This window comes from Mesoplodon bidens (genome assembly GCF_964165515.1).
Source record: "Mesoplodon bidens genome assembly, chromosome: 5".
Classification (NCBI taxonomy): Eukaryota; Metazoa; Chordata; class Mammalia; order Artiodactyla; family Ziphiidae; genus Mesoplodon; species Mesoplodon bidens.
This window is the reverse complement of record NC_138161.1, coordinates 144,591,386-144,608,673: the sequence shown is the minus strand read 5'-3', so window position 1 is coordinate 144,608,673 and position 17,288 is coordinate 144,591,386. Positions and strand designations below refer to the sequence as shown.

General features: G+C 52.1%; 1 protein-coding gene across 3 annotated transcripts in view; it reads right to left on the bottom strand.

Annotated features, from left to right (window-relative positions):
• The window catches only part of KY (kyphoscoliosis peptidase), a gene marked incomplete at both ends in the record, with an annotated part of 44,277 nt that overhangs the window by 11,122 nt on the left and 15,867 nt on the right, over nt 1-17,288 (bottom strand). For 2 of the 3 annotated variants that reach the window (XM_081235210.1, XM_081235212.1), the window contains 5 exons: nt 3,592-3,709; nt 5,998-6,106; nt 10,123-10,205; nt 13,384-13,446; nt 15,211-15,285. In XM_081235210.1, the coding sequence (XP_081091336.1) occupies nt 3,592-3,709; nt 5,998-6,106; nt 10,123-10,205; nt 13,384-13,446; nt 15,211-15,285 (448 nt within the window). Of the gene's footprint in view, nt 1-3,591; nt 3,710-5,997; nt 6,107-10,122; nt 10,206-13,383; nt 13,447-15,186; nt 15,286-17,288 lie in introns of all 3 variants that reach the window. The other variant, XM_081235211.1, reaches the window with a different exon arrangement.

Here is a 17,288-nt window from a genome sequence, read left to right as displayed (position 1 = left end):
CACTCCAAAGCCCTGTTTAGAGCCTTTTGAGGTTGACTTCAGCGGCCTCCTCTCTGACAAGTGAGGAGTAGGCAGTTCAGAGAGGGAGGCTGACTTGCCTGGGGACACTCAGTAGGCCAGGGGCCAAAGCAGCGCCAGGACTCATTTTTCCTGATGCACAGTTCAATAGGCTCCAGCCCTTTTGTACAGCGAGATTTGTTTTAATCTATAAACTGCTGGGTGGTATACAGAGTGAAATTAAAGGCTGGTTTGCTATAGTGACATAGTTCATCTCTCTGAGAATACTCCTTTGGTGTATCTATAAGGATGGGAGAGTTTAGATGCCCCTTTCAGAGGCCGTATATGGTGAGGATAATTTAAGGTTATTTAATGTATCCTGACTTCTGGGCCTTTGGAACCAAGTGATGTTCTGGGAGGGTCTGGGGCATGATGCCACACAGCGGCACGCCACTGTGACAGCTGCAGGATGCACGGAAAACGCACTGACATCTGATTGGTGACAACGGGAGTCTCCTCAGCACCAAAGTCTCAAACTGGTAATAAGCTCCTGGCCTTATCAGAAGTCCCTGGAAAAGCTGCTAGCTGGTGGTGCTAGTGCGGTGGTAACAGGGAGAAATTGCACTGGAGGCTGACTTAGTGGTAGAATTCTGGGGAATTAAGCTTGACCCTCGCAAGGAAATGAAGCAAAATTCATGAAGGCTGCCGGGGAACTGAGGCAAAAGGAGAGACCTCAGTGCTGGATGAGAGAAAGTCAGAAAGAAACTGGTCCAGCAGTTATAAGCAACAGTGCTAACAAAAAAGGTATAGTGGTTACTTGGGAAAGACAATGAAGAAATGAATGACGTTGCAAAAATATCTGAATTCCCCACCAAATTACTTTATTAAATCAGTCTTTAATGAGGCCATTGCAGGGAGGTGGAATGGACTGGCAGAAGTAATGCCAGCCGTGTGGATACAACTCTTGCTAAGAGGCCACCTTGACAACTAAGCAGGGGTAAATCAGCAAGTGTGGATTACACGTCTTCAGTTATTAAGGAGTCCGGTAATGAATTTACCAAACCTTCAGCAGTTATTTTAAAGGGAAGGGCACTTAGGAAAGATGCATGGACCAGGTTACTGATCTTTAAAGCCAAAGTTAAAGGAATTCAGCGAACTGTGAGCTATTGTTAAATGTCCCAGGCAATGCAGAGAGTATTTCACATGGTAACTGCCAGGTTGGAACCTAGCTTTAAATGATGCAAAACGTTGGGATGTGTTTTAATGATCAGCTTCAGGCCGGAATACGGCCGTTGTTAAGCATCTGGACCAGGCCAAAAGGGCTGACGGTTCCACTCAAGGCCAATGTCAATGTTCTGAGCCTGTGTGAGTCTATGTGGGTCTGTAGGAAAGTTCTACAGAGCAAAGACACTCCAATACTGTGGGAAGACAGGGAGGATTTAAAAACAACAACAATCCCCAAGTCAGGTTAGCAAACTCCACACTGCCTGTTCTCACTTAGTGCTGCAGTCCTGCCAGGAGGCAATAAAGTCCCCAGTGTACAGATAAGAAAACTGAGGCTCCCAGAGGCTTAGTGCCTTCCAAAAGGAACAAAACTCTTAAGTGGTACATTAAGGACTGGAAATCAAGGGCTGGTAAACTAACTGAGGCCTGGAACTCTTTCTGCTATAAATCTGGTACTCCTTCCATACCATGCTGAGAAGGCTTCTACTGGATGAAGAAGGATATATTCTATGACTTAAAACCCTGAGTGTTTTCAAATTTGCAAATTGAGATGAAAATGCTGAAAGGTGCTAGGCACAAACAGAGCTGAACCCAGAGGGAGGGCTATTCCATTATCTAAAAAGAGAAGAAGGTCTGTTTCATACAAGTCTGCTAGGAACATCCTGCCATTTCCTGTCATCGAGGGCCTACTGTGTGTCGGATTCTGAGATGTGTATTCACAGGGAAAGCAGAAAGGGTCGGGGGAGACATGTGAAGACATAGAAGACCTATAAGAACTATAAGAAGAAATGAGCACAGGCAAAGCCTACATGATAGAACAAAGTCCAGAAAGCAATATGACAAAATGTCAAGTGTCATCTCGAAGTGGTAGGATTCAGGGTAACTTAATTTTCTTCTTTTTGTTTCTATGCACTTTATAAATCTATAGTTAAGTTTTATTTTTAATTTACAAAAGTTAGTTAAAAAAAAGCCTAAGCAAGACCTGAGCTGGCGTACAGGTGTGCTGACGGCACCCCGGGAGGGGGAGGGGGGCCATCCTGCAGCGGGACCCGAAGAGCATTAGGGAGAGGAGAGCAGAAAGAGCCTGAGGAACTGGAAGTGGGAGCGGTGGAGGCGGCAAGGCCGGGAGGGAGGTGAGGCTACAGTTGGGAGGACGTTATGGGGCAGTGTAAGCCTTTAGCCTGGTTCAGGAACCCAGGGCCTGGGAGCCTGGGCAGGGGGCCGGTGAGGACCCCGGTTTCTGGAGAGGCCCAAAGGCATGTGGGGTGCCTGGGTCTGGGGTGGGGTGGGAATGCGGGGGTTGGGAGATGGGTTGAACCTCTGCACCCTGACCCGCCGTGGGCCCCTCTAAGAGCAGACGGTGAGCAGGAGGGGTGGAGCAGCATGTCTGTGCTTGCTGGGCGTGGGAGGCTGGACAGCTGGGGGTCAGGCTGGGAGTGGGATGCGTGTCCCCCAGGAGCAGGACATCCTGTGGCCGCTGTACAGCACCGACACATCACGAATGCCTGCCCGCCCGTGGACTCTTAAGTGTCTGTTGCTACTCTTGGTTTGATTAATTGCCCCCTGCGGTCCTGGCTGGCTGATGTCTGGGTGCCTGAGAAGACCGGCTCCCAGAGGGCTGCAGGGGCAGTGGGCACAGTCTGTCTACACCCTTGGGGATGGGCTTTTCAGTGGTCCCCAGGGCTGGCTGACTGTTTCCCGGGGAACACGGCAGACCTCAGAGAGCAGGCACAGGAAGGTGTGCGGGTCGGCGGGGCTCCCCCAGCCTTGAGTGTGTCTCCAGGTCACCTAGAACCTGCAGTGACGTCTCCAAACACAAAGAGAGCAGCCACTCGCCTGCTCTCACCCACCTGGGCAACCTGGCCAGGTGCTCCCTCCCGGAGCAATGGAAACGGAGCCCAGAGGCTCCAAGAGATGAGCTGCTTCCTAGTTATTCAGCTTTTCCAACTGACAAATCTTTTCGGGTGGGGGAGCTTTTGCTTCCCCCGAGGGGGCCCCTGTGCCAGCCCCGAGGACAGCCTTTCACAGTCCTCTTGGCGCCCGCAGTCACTGTCCTCGCGTTCCCAGATCTGCCATTCTTCTAACCTTCAGCTGCACAGAGATGGGAGAAGGTGGAAAAAGGGCCTTTTATAACCAAATTATCTCTGTGCATTCATCTGCCATTATGTTAATGTATCCCGAAGCCCGACAGATGGTACAAAGTCAATTATGCTGGTGTTAAAAAGGGAGAAATTGACCTTTTCAGGACTCACTTGGATTCAGAGCAGAGTTTGCAAACTCGGGTTTCAGGCCTGGCACGAGGTGAAGGCTCAGGGCGCTTGGCAGGGGGAGGGGCTGGGTCAGGGTGGTCAGCGCGGGACGCCTGTGTACCTGCACATTCTCTCAAAGAGCCCAGCGTAGCCGTCACAGTTGGTCTTCTGGGTCTGCAGGATGGTGGTGGGTTTGAAGGCCTGGCGGTCCTTCTCCTGGGCGGCCTCGATGTCATACTCTGGAGGGCAGGGGAGGAGGCCGTGAGGAACCAGGTCCCTGGAGACGACCGGCCGGTGCAGAGGAGAGAGGGGTCCGCCATCTGCGGCACCGCCCCTGCCCTCCACTGCACTTCCAGCATCACTTGGGCTGGCCTCCCTCAGGCCGGGGGGAAACCGCTGTGGACTGAAGGGAACAGGGCCCCAGTCCAGGTACTATCTGGCAAATGTCCCCTCTGTGTGTGGGTGAGGGCCGGAAGAGCAAGGCATTGGCTGAGGGGCCACTGGTTCCTTAGGCCTCGTAGGAGGGGCTGGGAGGGGAGGGACCAAGACAGCACTGGGCTGGGGTTTGCCCGCGTGTCCCCACCACAACGCAGCTCTGCAGGCAGGGCCAGTGAGGCTGCTCACCCATCCCTGTGGCAGCCCCCAAGGCCAAGGCCTCACACTGACCTGCAGGGCACGAACTGAGCTACTATTAAAACTGGTCCCAAATAAAGAAGACAGATTGTCACTTCAGTAACAGTAGAGCTTAAGGCATAGGGGAGGCCCTGAGGCTGAATCCCTGTGGCCTTTGAGGGCACAAAGGAGGTGTGTGTGTTGGGGTGGGGGTGGTGTGTGTGTGTGTGTGTGTGTGTCTGTGCGTGCGTGTGTGGGGTGGGGTGTGTTGTGTGCGTGCGCATGTGTGTGTGGGTGGTGTGGGGTGGTGTGTGTGTGTGTGTGGGGTGCATGTGGGTGTGTGTGCATGTGTGTGTGGTGTGTGTGGTGTGTGCGCGCGTGTGTGGGGTATGTGTGTGTGTGCGGGGGGTGTGTGCGTGTGTGGGGTGGGGTGGGGTGCGTGTGTGTGGGGTGTGTCTGTGTGCGTGTGTGCATTTGTGTATGTGTGGGGTGGGGTGGTGTGTGTGTGTTACGGGTGTGTGTGTCGTGTGTGTGTGGGACGTGTGTGTGTGCGCGTGTGTGCGCATGTGTGTGTGCATGTGTGGTGTCTGGGGATGTGTGTATGCGCGCGTGTGTGTGTATGCGGTGTATGTGTGCGTGTGTGTGGGGTGAGGTGGGGTGTGCGTGTTTTTGGTGTGTGTGTGTGTTTGTGCGCATGCGTGTGTGGGGTGGGGTGGGCTGTGTGTATGTGGGGTGTGTGTGTGTGCGTGTGTGTGTAGTGTGTGTGTGTGGTTGTGGGTGGGTTGCATGTTTTGGTGTGTTTGTGTGTTTGTGTGCATGCGTGTGTGGGGTGGGGTGGGCTGTGTGTGTGCAGGGTGTGTGTGCGTGTGTGGGGTGGGGTGGGCTGTGTGTGTGTGGGGGGTGTGTTTGTGTGTGGTTGTGGGTGGGTGTGCGTGTTTTTGGTGTGTGCGTGTGGGGTGGGCTGTGTGTGTGTGTGCATGTGTGTGGGGGGTGGTGTGTGTGTGTGTGTGTGTGTGCGTGGGGGGGGCGGGGCAGCAAACAACGTCCTGACGGACGTCCTGTTTCCCATCCTGTCCCCTTGAAGCCCAGGCTGAGTGTCGGGGCTGGAGTTGGAGGAGCGGCTCCTCAGGTCCTGTGGCAGATGCTCTACCTGTGTCAGGCGAACTCATCCTCTAAGCGGCATCCCTAACTGCTGCTCTGGGAGGACAAAGAGAAAGCCCAGTGGCAGCAGGTCAGGGAAGCCCTGCTGGTCTCTATGTCACAGGGAAGTCACTAGGAGTCCATCCCACCAGCCAGCTCCTCCATGGACTGCGGGGTCCAGCTTCCCCTTAGCAGCCACCTGTGGGCTTGGCTTGAGCTGGTCAGACTCTCAAGGCTGTCCCATGCAGAGCTGTGGGCAGCTACGCAGGCCCAGGTCCCCTGGGGTGGCTCTGAGAACCTGGAGACCAGGCTGAGAGCAGCGGCCGAGGCCCCCACTGTGGGAGCAGGGAGCCAGGAGAGGGGTGCCCACTCTTCCTGGCGCGGGTGTTTTGAGAAACCTCTGGTGTTGCGGTAACTTTTCAAATAGCTATGGCTCATCCCCAGCCTCCTCCTTCTTGGAGATGACCTTCTGCCCTGGGTTCTCATCTCTATGGAGCAGGTCACCCAGGAAGGCAGGACTGAGGGAAGGTTGCCGCTGGGTGAGGGGCCTCAGCTCTGGCTGTGGGCACAGGGCCACGTGGGATCCCCGCCCATGCACCCTTCATGGAGACCGCTAGCACACAGTGAGTTAACCTTGGTTATCGAACTCAGTCATCTGAGAGCCCCTCTCTTCCACCTTCCCTCTTCCTCCACACACATGGGTGATGGAGTCAAGCCCAGAGACGTTCCTCTGGGAACAGGGTCCCAGAGCCAGTGGCCCCACTGGCAGGCCTACCTATGTGGTGGCAGATCCAGATCCAGATGGCGCGGACCCTCTCCAGGTCGCTGTGGGCCTCCTGGAGCAGGTCGCTTACCAGCGCATCCAGGCCGCTCTTGACTGTCACCTGGGAAGTGGGAGGGGGGTGCTACGTCAGGGCCCAGACAAGGGCTGTGGGGAGCCCGGTGCCTTGCCACCTGCAGCCAGCACTGCCCTTCCTCTGGGCAGAAAAGGAGAGGCCCAGAGGCTCAAAGGCTGGGCTTAGGGCAACCTTGATGCGGGGCTGGACGTGGTGGGCAGTGCTGACCAGCTGAACCACTGGCCCTAGAGCCCTCACATCTTCTCTCTGCAGCTCCTGGGGCCAGTCAAGTGGCCATCTGGGCGCTGTAGCAGCCCCTAGTCATGGTCAACACTACCCGAAGCAATCGACAGATTTAGCACAATCCCTATAAAAGTCCAACAGCCTTTTTTTGCAAAAATGAAAAAACCAGTCCTCAAATTCATACGGAATTCTAAGGGGCCTGGAATAGCCAAAACCATTTTGAAAAAAGATGAACAGAGTTGGAGGACACAGATTTCTGGATTTCAAACTCACTTAAAGTTACAGTAATCACAACAGTGTGATATCGACATAAGGGTCATATAGACTAATGAAACAGAATTGAGCCTAGAAATAAACTCATACGTCTATGGCTAATTGACTTTTGACCAGGGTGTCAGGTCCATTCAATGGGGAAAGAATAGTCTCTTTAATAGATGGTAACTGACAACTGGATATCCATATGCAAAAGAAGGAAGTTGGACCCCTACATCATACCATATATAAAAATTAACTCAAAAATAATCAATGACCTAAATATAAGAACTTAAACCATAAAACTCTTAGAAGAAAACATAGGGGTAAATTGCGTTGACCTTGGATTTGGCAATGGATTCTTAGATATGATACCAAAAGCACAGGATATAAAAGAAAAAATAGATTAATTTGGCTTCATAACAATAAAAATCTTCTGTGCATCAAAGGACAATATTAAGAAAGTGAAAAGATAATTTATAGAACGGAAGAAAGTATTTGCAAATCATATACCTGATAAGGGTTTAATATCCAGAATATATAAAGAACCCTTATAATTCAACAACAAAAAGACAACACAATTTTACAATGGGCCAAGGACTTGAATATGCATTTCTCCAAAAATATATAAATGGCCAATAGACACATGAAAAGATGCTCAATGTCATTAGTCACTAGGGAAATGCAAATCAAAACCACAGTGAGATACTACTTCATACCCACTAGGATGGCTATAGTAAAAAAAAAAAAAAAAAAAGGCAATCAAAAAATTGGCAAAAATTTGAAGAAATTAGAACCCTTGTAAATTGCTGGTGGGAATGTAAAACGGTATAGCTGCTGTGGGAAACGATTTGTCAGTTCCTCAAAAATTTCAACATGGAATTACCATATGACCCAGCAATTCCACTCCTAGGTATATATATAAAAAGAACTGCAGACAGATACTCAGATACCTGTTCACCAGTGTTCATGGGGCAATATTCACAATAGCCAAAAGGTAGAAACAATGCAAGTGCCCATCACAGATGAATGGATAAACAAAATGTGGTATATCCATGCAATGAAATATTACTCATCCATTAAAAGGAATGAAGTTCTCAGAACTTCACAGTGCTAAGTGAAACAAGTCAGACACAAAAAGACACAGTGTATGATTCTTACTTATATGAAATATCTGGACTAGACAAATTCATAGAGACGGTAAATAAATTAGAGGTTACCAGGGGCTGGGAGGAGGGAGAATGGGGAGTTATTGCTTAACGGGTACAAAGTTTCTGCTTGGGCTGATTTTGGAAGTAGACAGTGGTGATGGTTGTACAACACTGGGAATGTAACTGACGTCACTGAATTGTACACTTAAAAACGATTCAAATGGCAAATTATATGGCATATGTTTTACCATAATATATAAAAAAAGAGCAAATTAGGTTTTCTGCAGGGATCCTCGGGAGGAAACAGGGCTGGGGTGGCTGGAAAGGCAGCCCTGGCCACGCTCACTCTTTCTAGAGAAGCAGGAGCACCTGTACGCTTACCTCTGCAATGGTTGACCACACCTCGGTCAGCTCTCACCCTAGGTCCTCCTGTTCTCCCCTGGGACGGTTCCACCGCTCACACAGGAGCTCCAGGACCCACCCTCTGAGCACAGGGAGACCGCCAGGCCCCTCTGCGTGCCCCCTCGCCCAGCTGCTCCAACACCACAGTCCTGTCTTTGTCCCTCTCCCAGGGCCTAGAAGCACACGTTGCAGGCCCACATTACAGCCTGGCTGACTCCTGACTTAATCCCCAGCTTCGGTTCTATGGCTTCTGGCCCTTTGGTCCCCACTCTGCTCTCTGAGGCTGTCCAGCAGCCTGTCCATCCCTCCTGGCAGCCCTGACATGTCCCACCCTGCACAGACTCTGGACGCCCGCCTTCTCTTCCCTCAGTCATGCAGATGACCAGGCCTCAGACTCAACAGGGCCCAGGCAAGGCTTCCTTACCCGCGAGCCCTCCTCCTCCTCAGCTGGGCCCTCTGCTGGCCTCGGAGCCAGGCCGCATCCTCACCTCCTCCTCCCGGCCCTGGCGGCCCCAGCCTCTCCCGTCTGCCGCGTCTCTTCAAAACGCCCCCAGGCTCTCTCTCAGGACTGCCCGCATCTAGTCTCCCGTCCGTGCCAGGCTCCTGTGGGGTCTTCCCTCCACTCCCTCCCCCTCCAGCCCCCATTTGCCCTCCAGCCTGCCGGAGCCTGGCCCAGGCCTTCAGCCTCCTCTGAGCTGCCCCCCTGGAAGTACAAAGGGCCTCAGCGCTGAGCAGTGGAAGGGAGCCTGTCTAGCCTCGCCTGGTCAGAGTGAACCATGCCTGCACCTTCTAGAACACTGACCCTTCCTGGTCTCGCCCGGCCTCAGGTGGCTCCTGGCCCTGCCTTCCCCAAGAGGGCACCCTCCCTATGGCTTTAGCTCTTAGCTGAATCTGACGGCTCCCAAAGCAGGGTTTCCGGCCCAGACCTCTCCAGGCTAGATACAGCTCCGGGCTCGGCTGTCCAGCTGCCCAGGGGTCACCTCCACAGGCACCAGAGCCCACTGCACCCCACACAAACTGTCACCCCCCGACACATGCTCCAGCTCCCTCGCTCCGCGCGCCGAGAAGCTACCCTGCCTGCCCTCCACCACTCAGCGCAGTGACTGGGCAAGGCCTGCCCCACCTTTACCTCACTGCACACACACTGGGGAGGGGTCCTTCCCCTCTGCTTCCAGCTCCTCTCCGTTCTCAGTGTCCCCGCTTCATCCAGGGATGCCTCCTCCTGCCAGGACAGCTGGACACCCCCTACTGATGTTCCTGCCTTGAATCAGACTCTCTAATCTGAGCTCCTATCATCACTCATCAGTTCAGCAAAAAAGGTTCCCGAGTATCCACTAGGTGCCAGCCCCAGGGTGGTTTTTCTAGGACTGTAGACGATCTCCCGGCTTATCGGCCTAGGATCGCTCCCTCTGACCTTAGCAACGGGTCCAGCTCCTTAGCTGCTCCAATCAGACTCTCTGTGGTATGGCTCCTGCCTGGCTCCCAGGACCCCAGTGTGTCCCTAGGGCATCAGCTCTTGTAGCTGCTCCTCCCCACACCCACCCCAGATGTGCCCAGGCCCAGAGATGTGGGAGCTCAGCCGCCCACGTGTTCGGGGGTGAGGACTGCTGTGGTCATGTGGGTGCTGGCCGTCTGCATCTGTGGTCCTACCCCCATCCTCACGTCCCTTCCTTCATGGGCTGGGGCTGGCGGGGCTCAGCAGCAGCAGTGCCCCAGTGGGCAGGGGAGGACAGGACAGGGCTGGCTGGAGGCGCCTGCCAACAGGGAGGCATGGGGTGTGTAGCCTGGGGTGAAAGCCTCAGGACCATGGGTGGGGTAGGAGGGTGAAATGGCCTCTGTCTGGGGGCTTTCTGTCCCCCTCCCACATGCTGTGGAAAGGAGCTCCGTACTACCCATCCAAGGGACTCAGGATACACTCAGGAGGGGTCTGGGGAGAGCCTTTGCCGCTCTGGTTTGGGAAACTCCAAGCCGCCTAGTGGGGGTGACCATCGCAGGCAGAGGGCCCGGCTCTCCTACCTGTGACGCATAGGTGTCCAGTTTCTCAAACTGCCGCAGGTCCAGGGGCATGGATTTCAGGCTGGAGCGATCCCAGGGGTAGGCTGGAAACACAGGGAGGTTGGTCAGGGTCTGAGACTGGCCAACAGGACTGCCTGGCCCAGGGCTCCCTGTCTTTTTGAGGAGCTGTGACTGCCTGACCTTCAACATGATTCCCAGACTGAAACACTGCTCTCAAGAGCTAGATCTCTTAGAAGGGTTCCTCGGTCCAACTGGTTTGGGAACCGTGGAAACTCCTCTAGTCCTCTGGGAGACTCACAGGGATGGTAAGCAGACCCCAGAAGTCAGCAGTAAAGAAAGTGATTGATTGCACCTCAATGAATTCAGCAGCCCCAGACGGACTGAGGACAGAATCCCTTCTCCCCACCCCATAGTTTCCTGCAAATTCCCTGCTAGCTTTCCCAGGAATGAATGCTCTGTGGGAAGCACCCAGGCAGTGCTGCTCGCCACTGATGTCCTGGCCACGGTGCCCAGGGTAGTGTGAAGGGCACCCGGGTGTAGGAGAGGGCACGATGGTCCTGGGCCACCTGGACCTCCGTAGGGTGAGGTGCGTTTGGCACCCAGACGGGCTTCTTCCCTTGCCCATGGTTATCTGGAGACTGACCACTTGCACCCCAAGAAAGTTAAGAGTTCTGGCAACAGGTGCCCAAAGTACAGTGGGGGGGCCCCTGAGGGAAGCTGGGCCTCAGAATCACCCTTCTACGCACAGCCTTTCTCAGGGGAAGCCAGGACACAGGACAGCCCCAGGCAGCTGCTGCAGGGCTGACTGACCAGTGGTCAGACCAACCCATGGGTGGACGGGCAGCAAACCCCTGTCCCAGCCCGGAGAAGAGCCTGGGCTCTGGCTGGGTCTTTCTTATTCAAGGCCCTCTGAGCCAGGCTGACCAAAATCAGGCAAGCTGGCTAGGAGGACAGGGCGGGGGTGAGAAGCAGATGGGGCCAAAGGGGCACTGATCCCCTGACTCCAGTGGATCAACTCCCAGCCTGCTATGTCAGGAACCTCTGGGTGCTGGGTGAGTAAGGGGTGCTGGCGGGACCCCAGGACATGACAGCAAGCCTGGGAAGAGCAGAGTAACATGGGAAAGTGCCTGGTGGGGCTGCACAAGGCCTGGGGTCTTGTCCAGTGACCTCCCTCTCACTGGGCTGTGCTAAAGCCAGCAGCCCAGCCTCCGGCGCAATCTTTGGGGCACCTGGGTGGGTGAAAGAGACGGTGGATCACGTGGTAAAGTCAGCAGCACTCTTCTCCCTGGGAGGGTGCAGGGTGAGGGTCCTTTGCAGGCAAGCGCAGAGCAGGGGTGTGAAGCCGCTGTGTCCGGGGCGGGGCTGCGCCTTCATGTACCCACACAACCCTCGTGGACTGTGAGAGTCCTTTTTTTCTTTTCAGTTTAAGCAGAAAAATAATTTATTAAAGGTCTTCAAGTAACTGCGTGAGCTACAGGAAGACCAGAACAGCAAGTGTAGAGGCTGCATAGCCAGAACCAGGGCTGGAATTCAGACTGTGGAACCGCGGGGGACAGCATTTTGGAGAGTGTCGCCATTCCCACCGAGATGCATACAGTGGTTTCCTTGGTGCTATAGACCTGAGAGGTGTGGTGAGAGGGTGGGGACGCCACCAGCGCTGGCTGGAGCTGCTCCACGACCCTCCCTGGGCCAGCACTGCATGTCAGGCAGTGCCAGCTGGTCAGGGAGCTGGTCAATGTCTGGCCACAGAGGAGCTCCCAGCCTCCAGTCAAGTTCAGCCGTCAGGAGCAGGCTACACGGGTCCTTCTGCACTTCCCCACTGCTGTGGGTCCCTTCCTGTTAGGACCCAGGCCTTCTCCCTTCTCAGCCTCACACTGGATTTGGCCCCCTCTCTCTGCTCCCTCGGTCCCTCCCTGCTGACGCCCTGCAGGAGTCCTCGTGGAGGGGGTCGGTTGTGGGGGGAGGTGCTGGTCCCTGTGACCTCTGACACATCCAGGATCCGAGGCTGTTCCTCTCCTAAGAGGGGACAGGGTGCGTGGTGGGCAGGCAGGCTGTGCAAACTCTACGGTGAGGCTGTGGCCTCGCCCAGCAGCCCAGCATTTTCTTTCTTCATTTTCTGCTCCTCTAATAAGCACCAAGGCTCCCTGGATGCCCCCTGCCCCCAGCCTTCTGTCCTGTACAGTCTTACCCTGGAGCTCCCTAGAAGCCCAGCGCCATCGCGGCTCAGTGACTATCTGGTGCCAGAGCTGGGATTTCTCACCTCCCATCACTCAGATTACCTCAGGGCCTATCTCGGGTGGCCTACCGTGCGGCCCTCGTCCAGCCAGACCCTCAGAAGGGAGGGGGGACACGACAGGAGGCCCTGCCGAGCTTCCCCCCTTCTTGGTGCCCTCTTCCCCCCACGGACTCTGGTTCCTGCCATCCTCTGACAAGGGCCGTCACGGTGACCTAAGTGGATATGAAGTGGACTTACACATTTAACAAGCGTCAGCTCTGCAAATGAGGTCTCCCCGCCCCCATTTCAAAGAAGGATGCTGTTTCTAAAATGGGACTGAAAAACCCTATTATTAGGAAAGTTTTATCCTTTCTTGGTTCCATTCTACAATATCTGAACATTAAGAATATCCATAATGATTTATGCCTCATTAAATTTACTTTCTGAGCAGATTACATAATATTTGAATATGATTTTGCATAAATACATTTAAAATACCAGTGGCATTAACTAAGTTATTCTAATTTTAAAGCAAAACAATGGGAAGATGTACCAAACTGTACTAAACCTTAGATGCCATCTGGTCTGAGCCGAGGGGGAAACTGAGGCCCAGGGAAGGTGAGTGAGGACCAAAAGCAGGATTCGAACCCAGGCCGTCTATTACCCATTCGGGATTTCTTCCTCTGCCCCTCTCTGCTTATTCACCTGCCTCCCTCCTTACGGATGCTTGGCATTCCATTTAAAGTTAATACAGTTCTGAATTCTGTTTTTAATGTTTCCCATAACGGGCTGCCTTGTTATTGGTGGGGTTTATGCTTTAGCTTTGGGATCACATCTGGTGCGTGAGCTTTTTACTTCTCTACCTGTGTCCATGGCAGACGCTGCCAATCAATCATGATACTCCTGTCCCCTGAGCCCAGAGGTGGCCCCAGACTCCCAGCACAATGCTCCAGGGAGCCATTTCCAATTGAGCGCAGATTGGCTCATGAGGCTAAACCAACTTAACCGCCTCAGAGAATGGCTCCAAAGAAGGCCCCGCAACTTACCATGGGCGTCTTTCCCTCCAGGCTGCCGGGCTCTTGTGTTTCCATTTTTATCGCCTTGTAAACCTACAATATCCCAAAGGTCAGAAGTAGAGACCCTTCAGAAGAAATAGAAATGCAAGCGCAGACGATTCTCTGTGTGGGTGTCCTTGTTTCTGACCTCTCCTCTTCACTCTCCCTCCCACAGCCTTCTTGCTCCCATCCCCACCCACCACGGAATTGCTGCTGGGATTGCCCCGGGCCTCCTGCTGAGGAATATGGAGGACTGGCAGCCAGGGAGGGGATGACAAGAAAGAGAAGTGCAGTCTGTGAGCAGAGGGAGAATTTGCTTGGGCATCAAGCCTTGCGATTATTCAGTGGGCCTGCCTGGAGCTCCATGTTCCTCCCTCCTCTGGACACTCCTGCCATCTTGGACCACAGCTGGGGATCCTGAGAACACCAGTGAATTCACTACCAGATGACCCCAGGACAAGAACTGACCATGGGCAGTTCATGAAAGCGGGGAGAGGGGAGTTATTCCTCGGGAAGGTTCAAGGACAACCAAATCCTATAAATCCAGGACTGTTAAGGCAGAATGGTCAGCAATTGTTATTAGACTCCACAGGCAACAGGAGAGAATTTCCCGCTGATTTGAAGCCAGGTCAGGAAGATGTGGGTCCCTCATGGAGCCAGGAGGAGCCAGAGGTGGGGAAGCCAAGGCAAGTTCTTCTCTGCCCTTGAAGGCCACTGTAGGCCTTCAAATGTACAGAAGGTTGCAAATGTACATAGGCTACTCTGAGAAACAGTGGGTCTTGTCTTTCTTACACCCACATTTTGTTTCCACCTACATTCTATGGTAGAGTGATGGGGGCTCAAAAGAGTAGCCAAATTTTTTGTGTACTTACTACACCTGGCTTGTGCGTTATTGACTATCTCATTTAACCTCATGACAATCCTACGAGGGATGTTGAATTAGTTTCCTCCTTTTATACATGAGGAAACTGAGCCCAAAAGAGAGGTTAAGCCACTTGCCTGAGGTCACACAGCTGGGATCCAAACCCAGCCAGTCAACTCCTAGAGCCTGACCTCTCTACACCTGCCTGCCCTCCCGAGGCCCTGGCTGCTGAGGGCTGCAGGACCAGGCAGCCTTGGAGGAGCTGCCTCGGCCCCCGTCTCCCCACGAGCAGACATGAAGGTTCACTTCATGAACCTCAGCCTTGGCTGTTCCGCAGCCTCCGTTCCTTGGCCGGCATTTCCCCAGGCCCCTGTTTACCCACAGGATGGAGAGATGCAGGGAGAGGACCAAGAAGGGAGAGGAGGAGACGTCGTGGGCCTGGGCCTGGGCCTGTGCGCAGCACAGAAGGCAGCCAGGTGCGGTGGTTAAGGGTACAGGCTTCATTAGGACCTGGGTTCTGATCCGCTTCCTAACTGGGTGACTGGCAGTCAGTTCACCTCTCTGAGCCTTTGCTGATCTAAAAGGTGGGGGTAATACTGGTGCGTATCAAAGAGTTAAAAACTTATTGAGTGTACAGTGCTTAGCACTGTGCATGCCACTTTTTAGGCAGTCAATAAATGGTGTCTAAAAACAACGGCACTCTTGTGATGAAATTCATCTTTAGCTAAATGCCTTGTGTTACACCTAATGGCAGAGACTTAAGAGCAGGGGTTGCTGAGTGTGGAGAAGAGAGTGCCCCGGATGAAGCTGTCGTGTCTCTGCTTCTTCCCAGTGTGTAGGCCCAGGTCACTCCTCTCCTTCCCCAAGAAGGTGTCCAGGCTGGGTTTTGGCCCTTCCAGCTACCCTCAATCCTCCCTGCCAGCCCTTCACACATGAGTAGCCCTGTACGTACGTACGTTTAGCCAAGGGGAACTTCTTGAGCAGCTGGGGCATGGCATCCCGAGGGTGGACCTCCACAGTCAGCTGTGTCCCTGCAAAGGAATAGGAGGTGATATTCTCAGCCAGACGCTGCCAGGAAAGGGTGCAATGTCTCATGACAGATGTTTGATCAATAAAACACAACTGGTTTTAGAGCTTTCTTTGGAATGTGCAAATAATTTTTGTTTACAAAACCAAAAAACAAGAAATAAGCAGACAGGTTCCAGATCTGGGCAAGATGGAGTAAACAAATTCTACCTTGTCTCTCCCACCGAATGCAACTGTAGGCATTGGAAAGAATGCATGGGCCAACTCTTTGAGGACTCCGCAAAGTAAATGGTAGGCAAATGGGGAAGGAAGATTAGAATTTTAAGCATCATCAAATTGGCAGAGTTGACCATTCCCCACCCCCAATGGTATTACCTAGACTGGACTCAAAGGCAGTCCCAAACCCAGCAGTGCACAATGGATGCAGAGAAAAAGTGCTCTAAGAGAAGCCCTTTCTTTTGGCCTGTGGAGTGAGAAAGGGAAACTCTAAGAGCCAGAGTGGGGGAAATCTCTCTTGTTTTTTACCCCCTTTTTCCATTATCTCCTGACTTAGCCCCCAGGGAAGTTCTGCTGGTATCAGTGCAGCAGTGAGTTTGGTGGCCCAGCAGGCACCTAAGTCTTTGAGGGGAGGTACCAGTGAAGCTATAATGCCCAAGAGTGTGGGAGAAAATACTCTTGATTTTTTTTCTCTCTTTGTTCTCTGCTGATTGGTTCCAGATGCAGGCAGAATTGTGAGAACTACCCAGAAGAGTGGGGAAACTAAAACCCCAGTTTTTGGGCCAGAGGACTGGGAAGTGGGTCATAAAGAGGAGGGAGCTCAAGAAAGCAACTCCATAAAGTTATGGATGAACTCCTGTGGTCACCTCTTCATGGATGGACCTCATTCATGTTGTGCATGCTTTGATCTCATCCTAAGCATCATATCACAGTCTTTGAGAACTAAACTAGGGGGTAGACCAATGCCCAGACTGGCTGCTGGGTGGTGCATGTGCAGGGCAGATCTGTATAGCATTGCAAAGGCTACAATCCCAAATTACTCAGTATAGAGAAACCCTAGAAAATATCAACTTAAAAAGGAAAAGAAAATCAACAGATGCTAACCCCATGATGACACAGATTTTGGAATTATCAGACAAAGACTTTGAAAGAGCCATGATAACCATTCTCTAAAAAGTGAGGGCAAATAGTTTAAAATAAATGGAAAGATACAAAGTATCAGGAAAATGTAGAAGACATAAAGAAGAAAGAAATAAAAATTTTAGAACTGAAAAATATAGTTGTTTAAAAATTATCTGGATATGCTCAATAGCAAAATAGAGATGACAAAGGAAAAAGTCAGCGACTTGAACATAGATCAATAGGAATTATTGAAGAAAAACAGAGAGAAACAGTGAACAGAGCCTCAGGAACTTGTGTGACAATGCCTGAAGATCTAATGTTCATGTCACTGAGATCCCAGAAAGAGAGGAGAAATAGTGTGGTGCAGAAAAAAATATTTGAAGAAATAATGATAGAATAATCAACAAAACCAAGAGCGGGTTCTTTGAAAGGATCAGTAAAATAGATAAAACTCTAACCAGAGTGGCCAAATAAAAAAGAGGTAAGACACAAATCAGGAATCAAGACACCAATATCAGGAATGAAATGAGTTATATCACTACAGACCCCGTATATGTTAAAATAATAATAAGGGAATAGTACACATAACTCTATGAAGAGAAATTCTGCAACTAAAATGAAGTGAACCAATTCCTTGAAAGTTACAAACTACCAAAACTCACCCAATGAGTAGATAACCTGAATTTTCCTATATGTATTTTTTAAACTAAATTTGTAGTTCAAAATTTTCCAAAAACAAACAAGCAAACAAAAACCAGGCTCAGATGGTTTCACTGGCAAGTTCTAGCAAAATTTAAAAAGAACTAACACCAAAGACAATTTTTCACAAGATCCTTCAGAAAACAGAAGAGTATCAAATAATTGATATCCTTTTATGATACCAAAACCA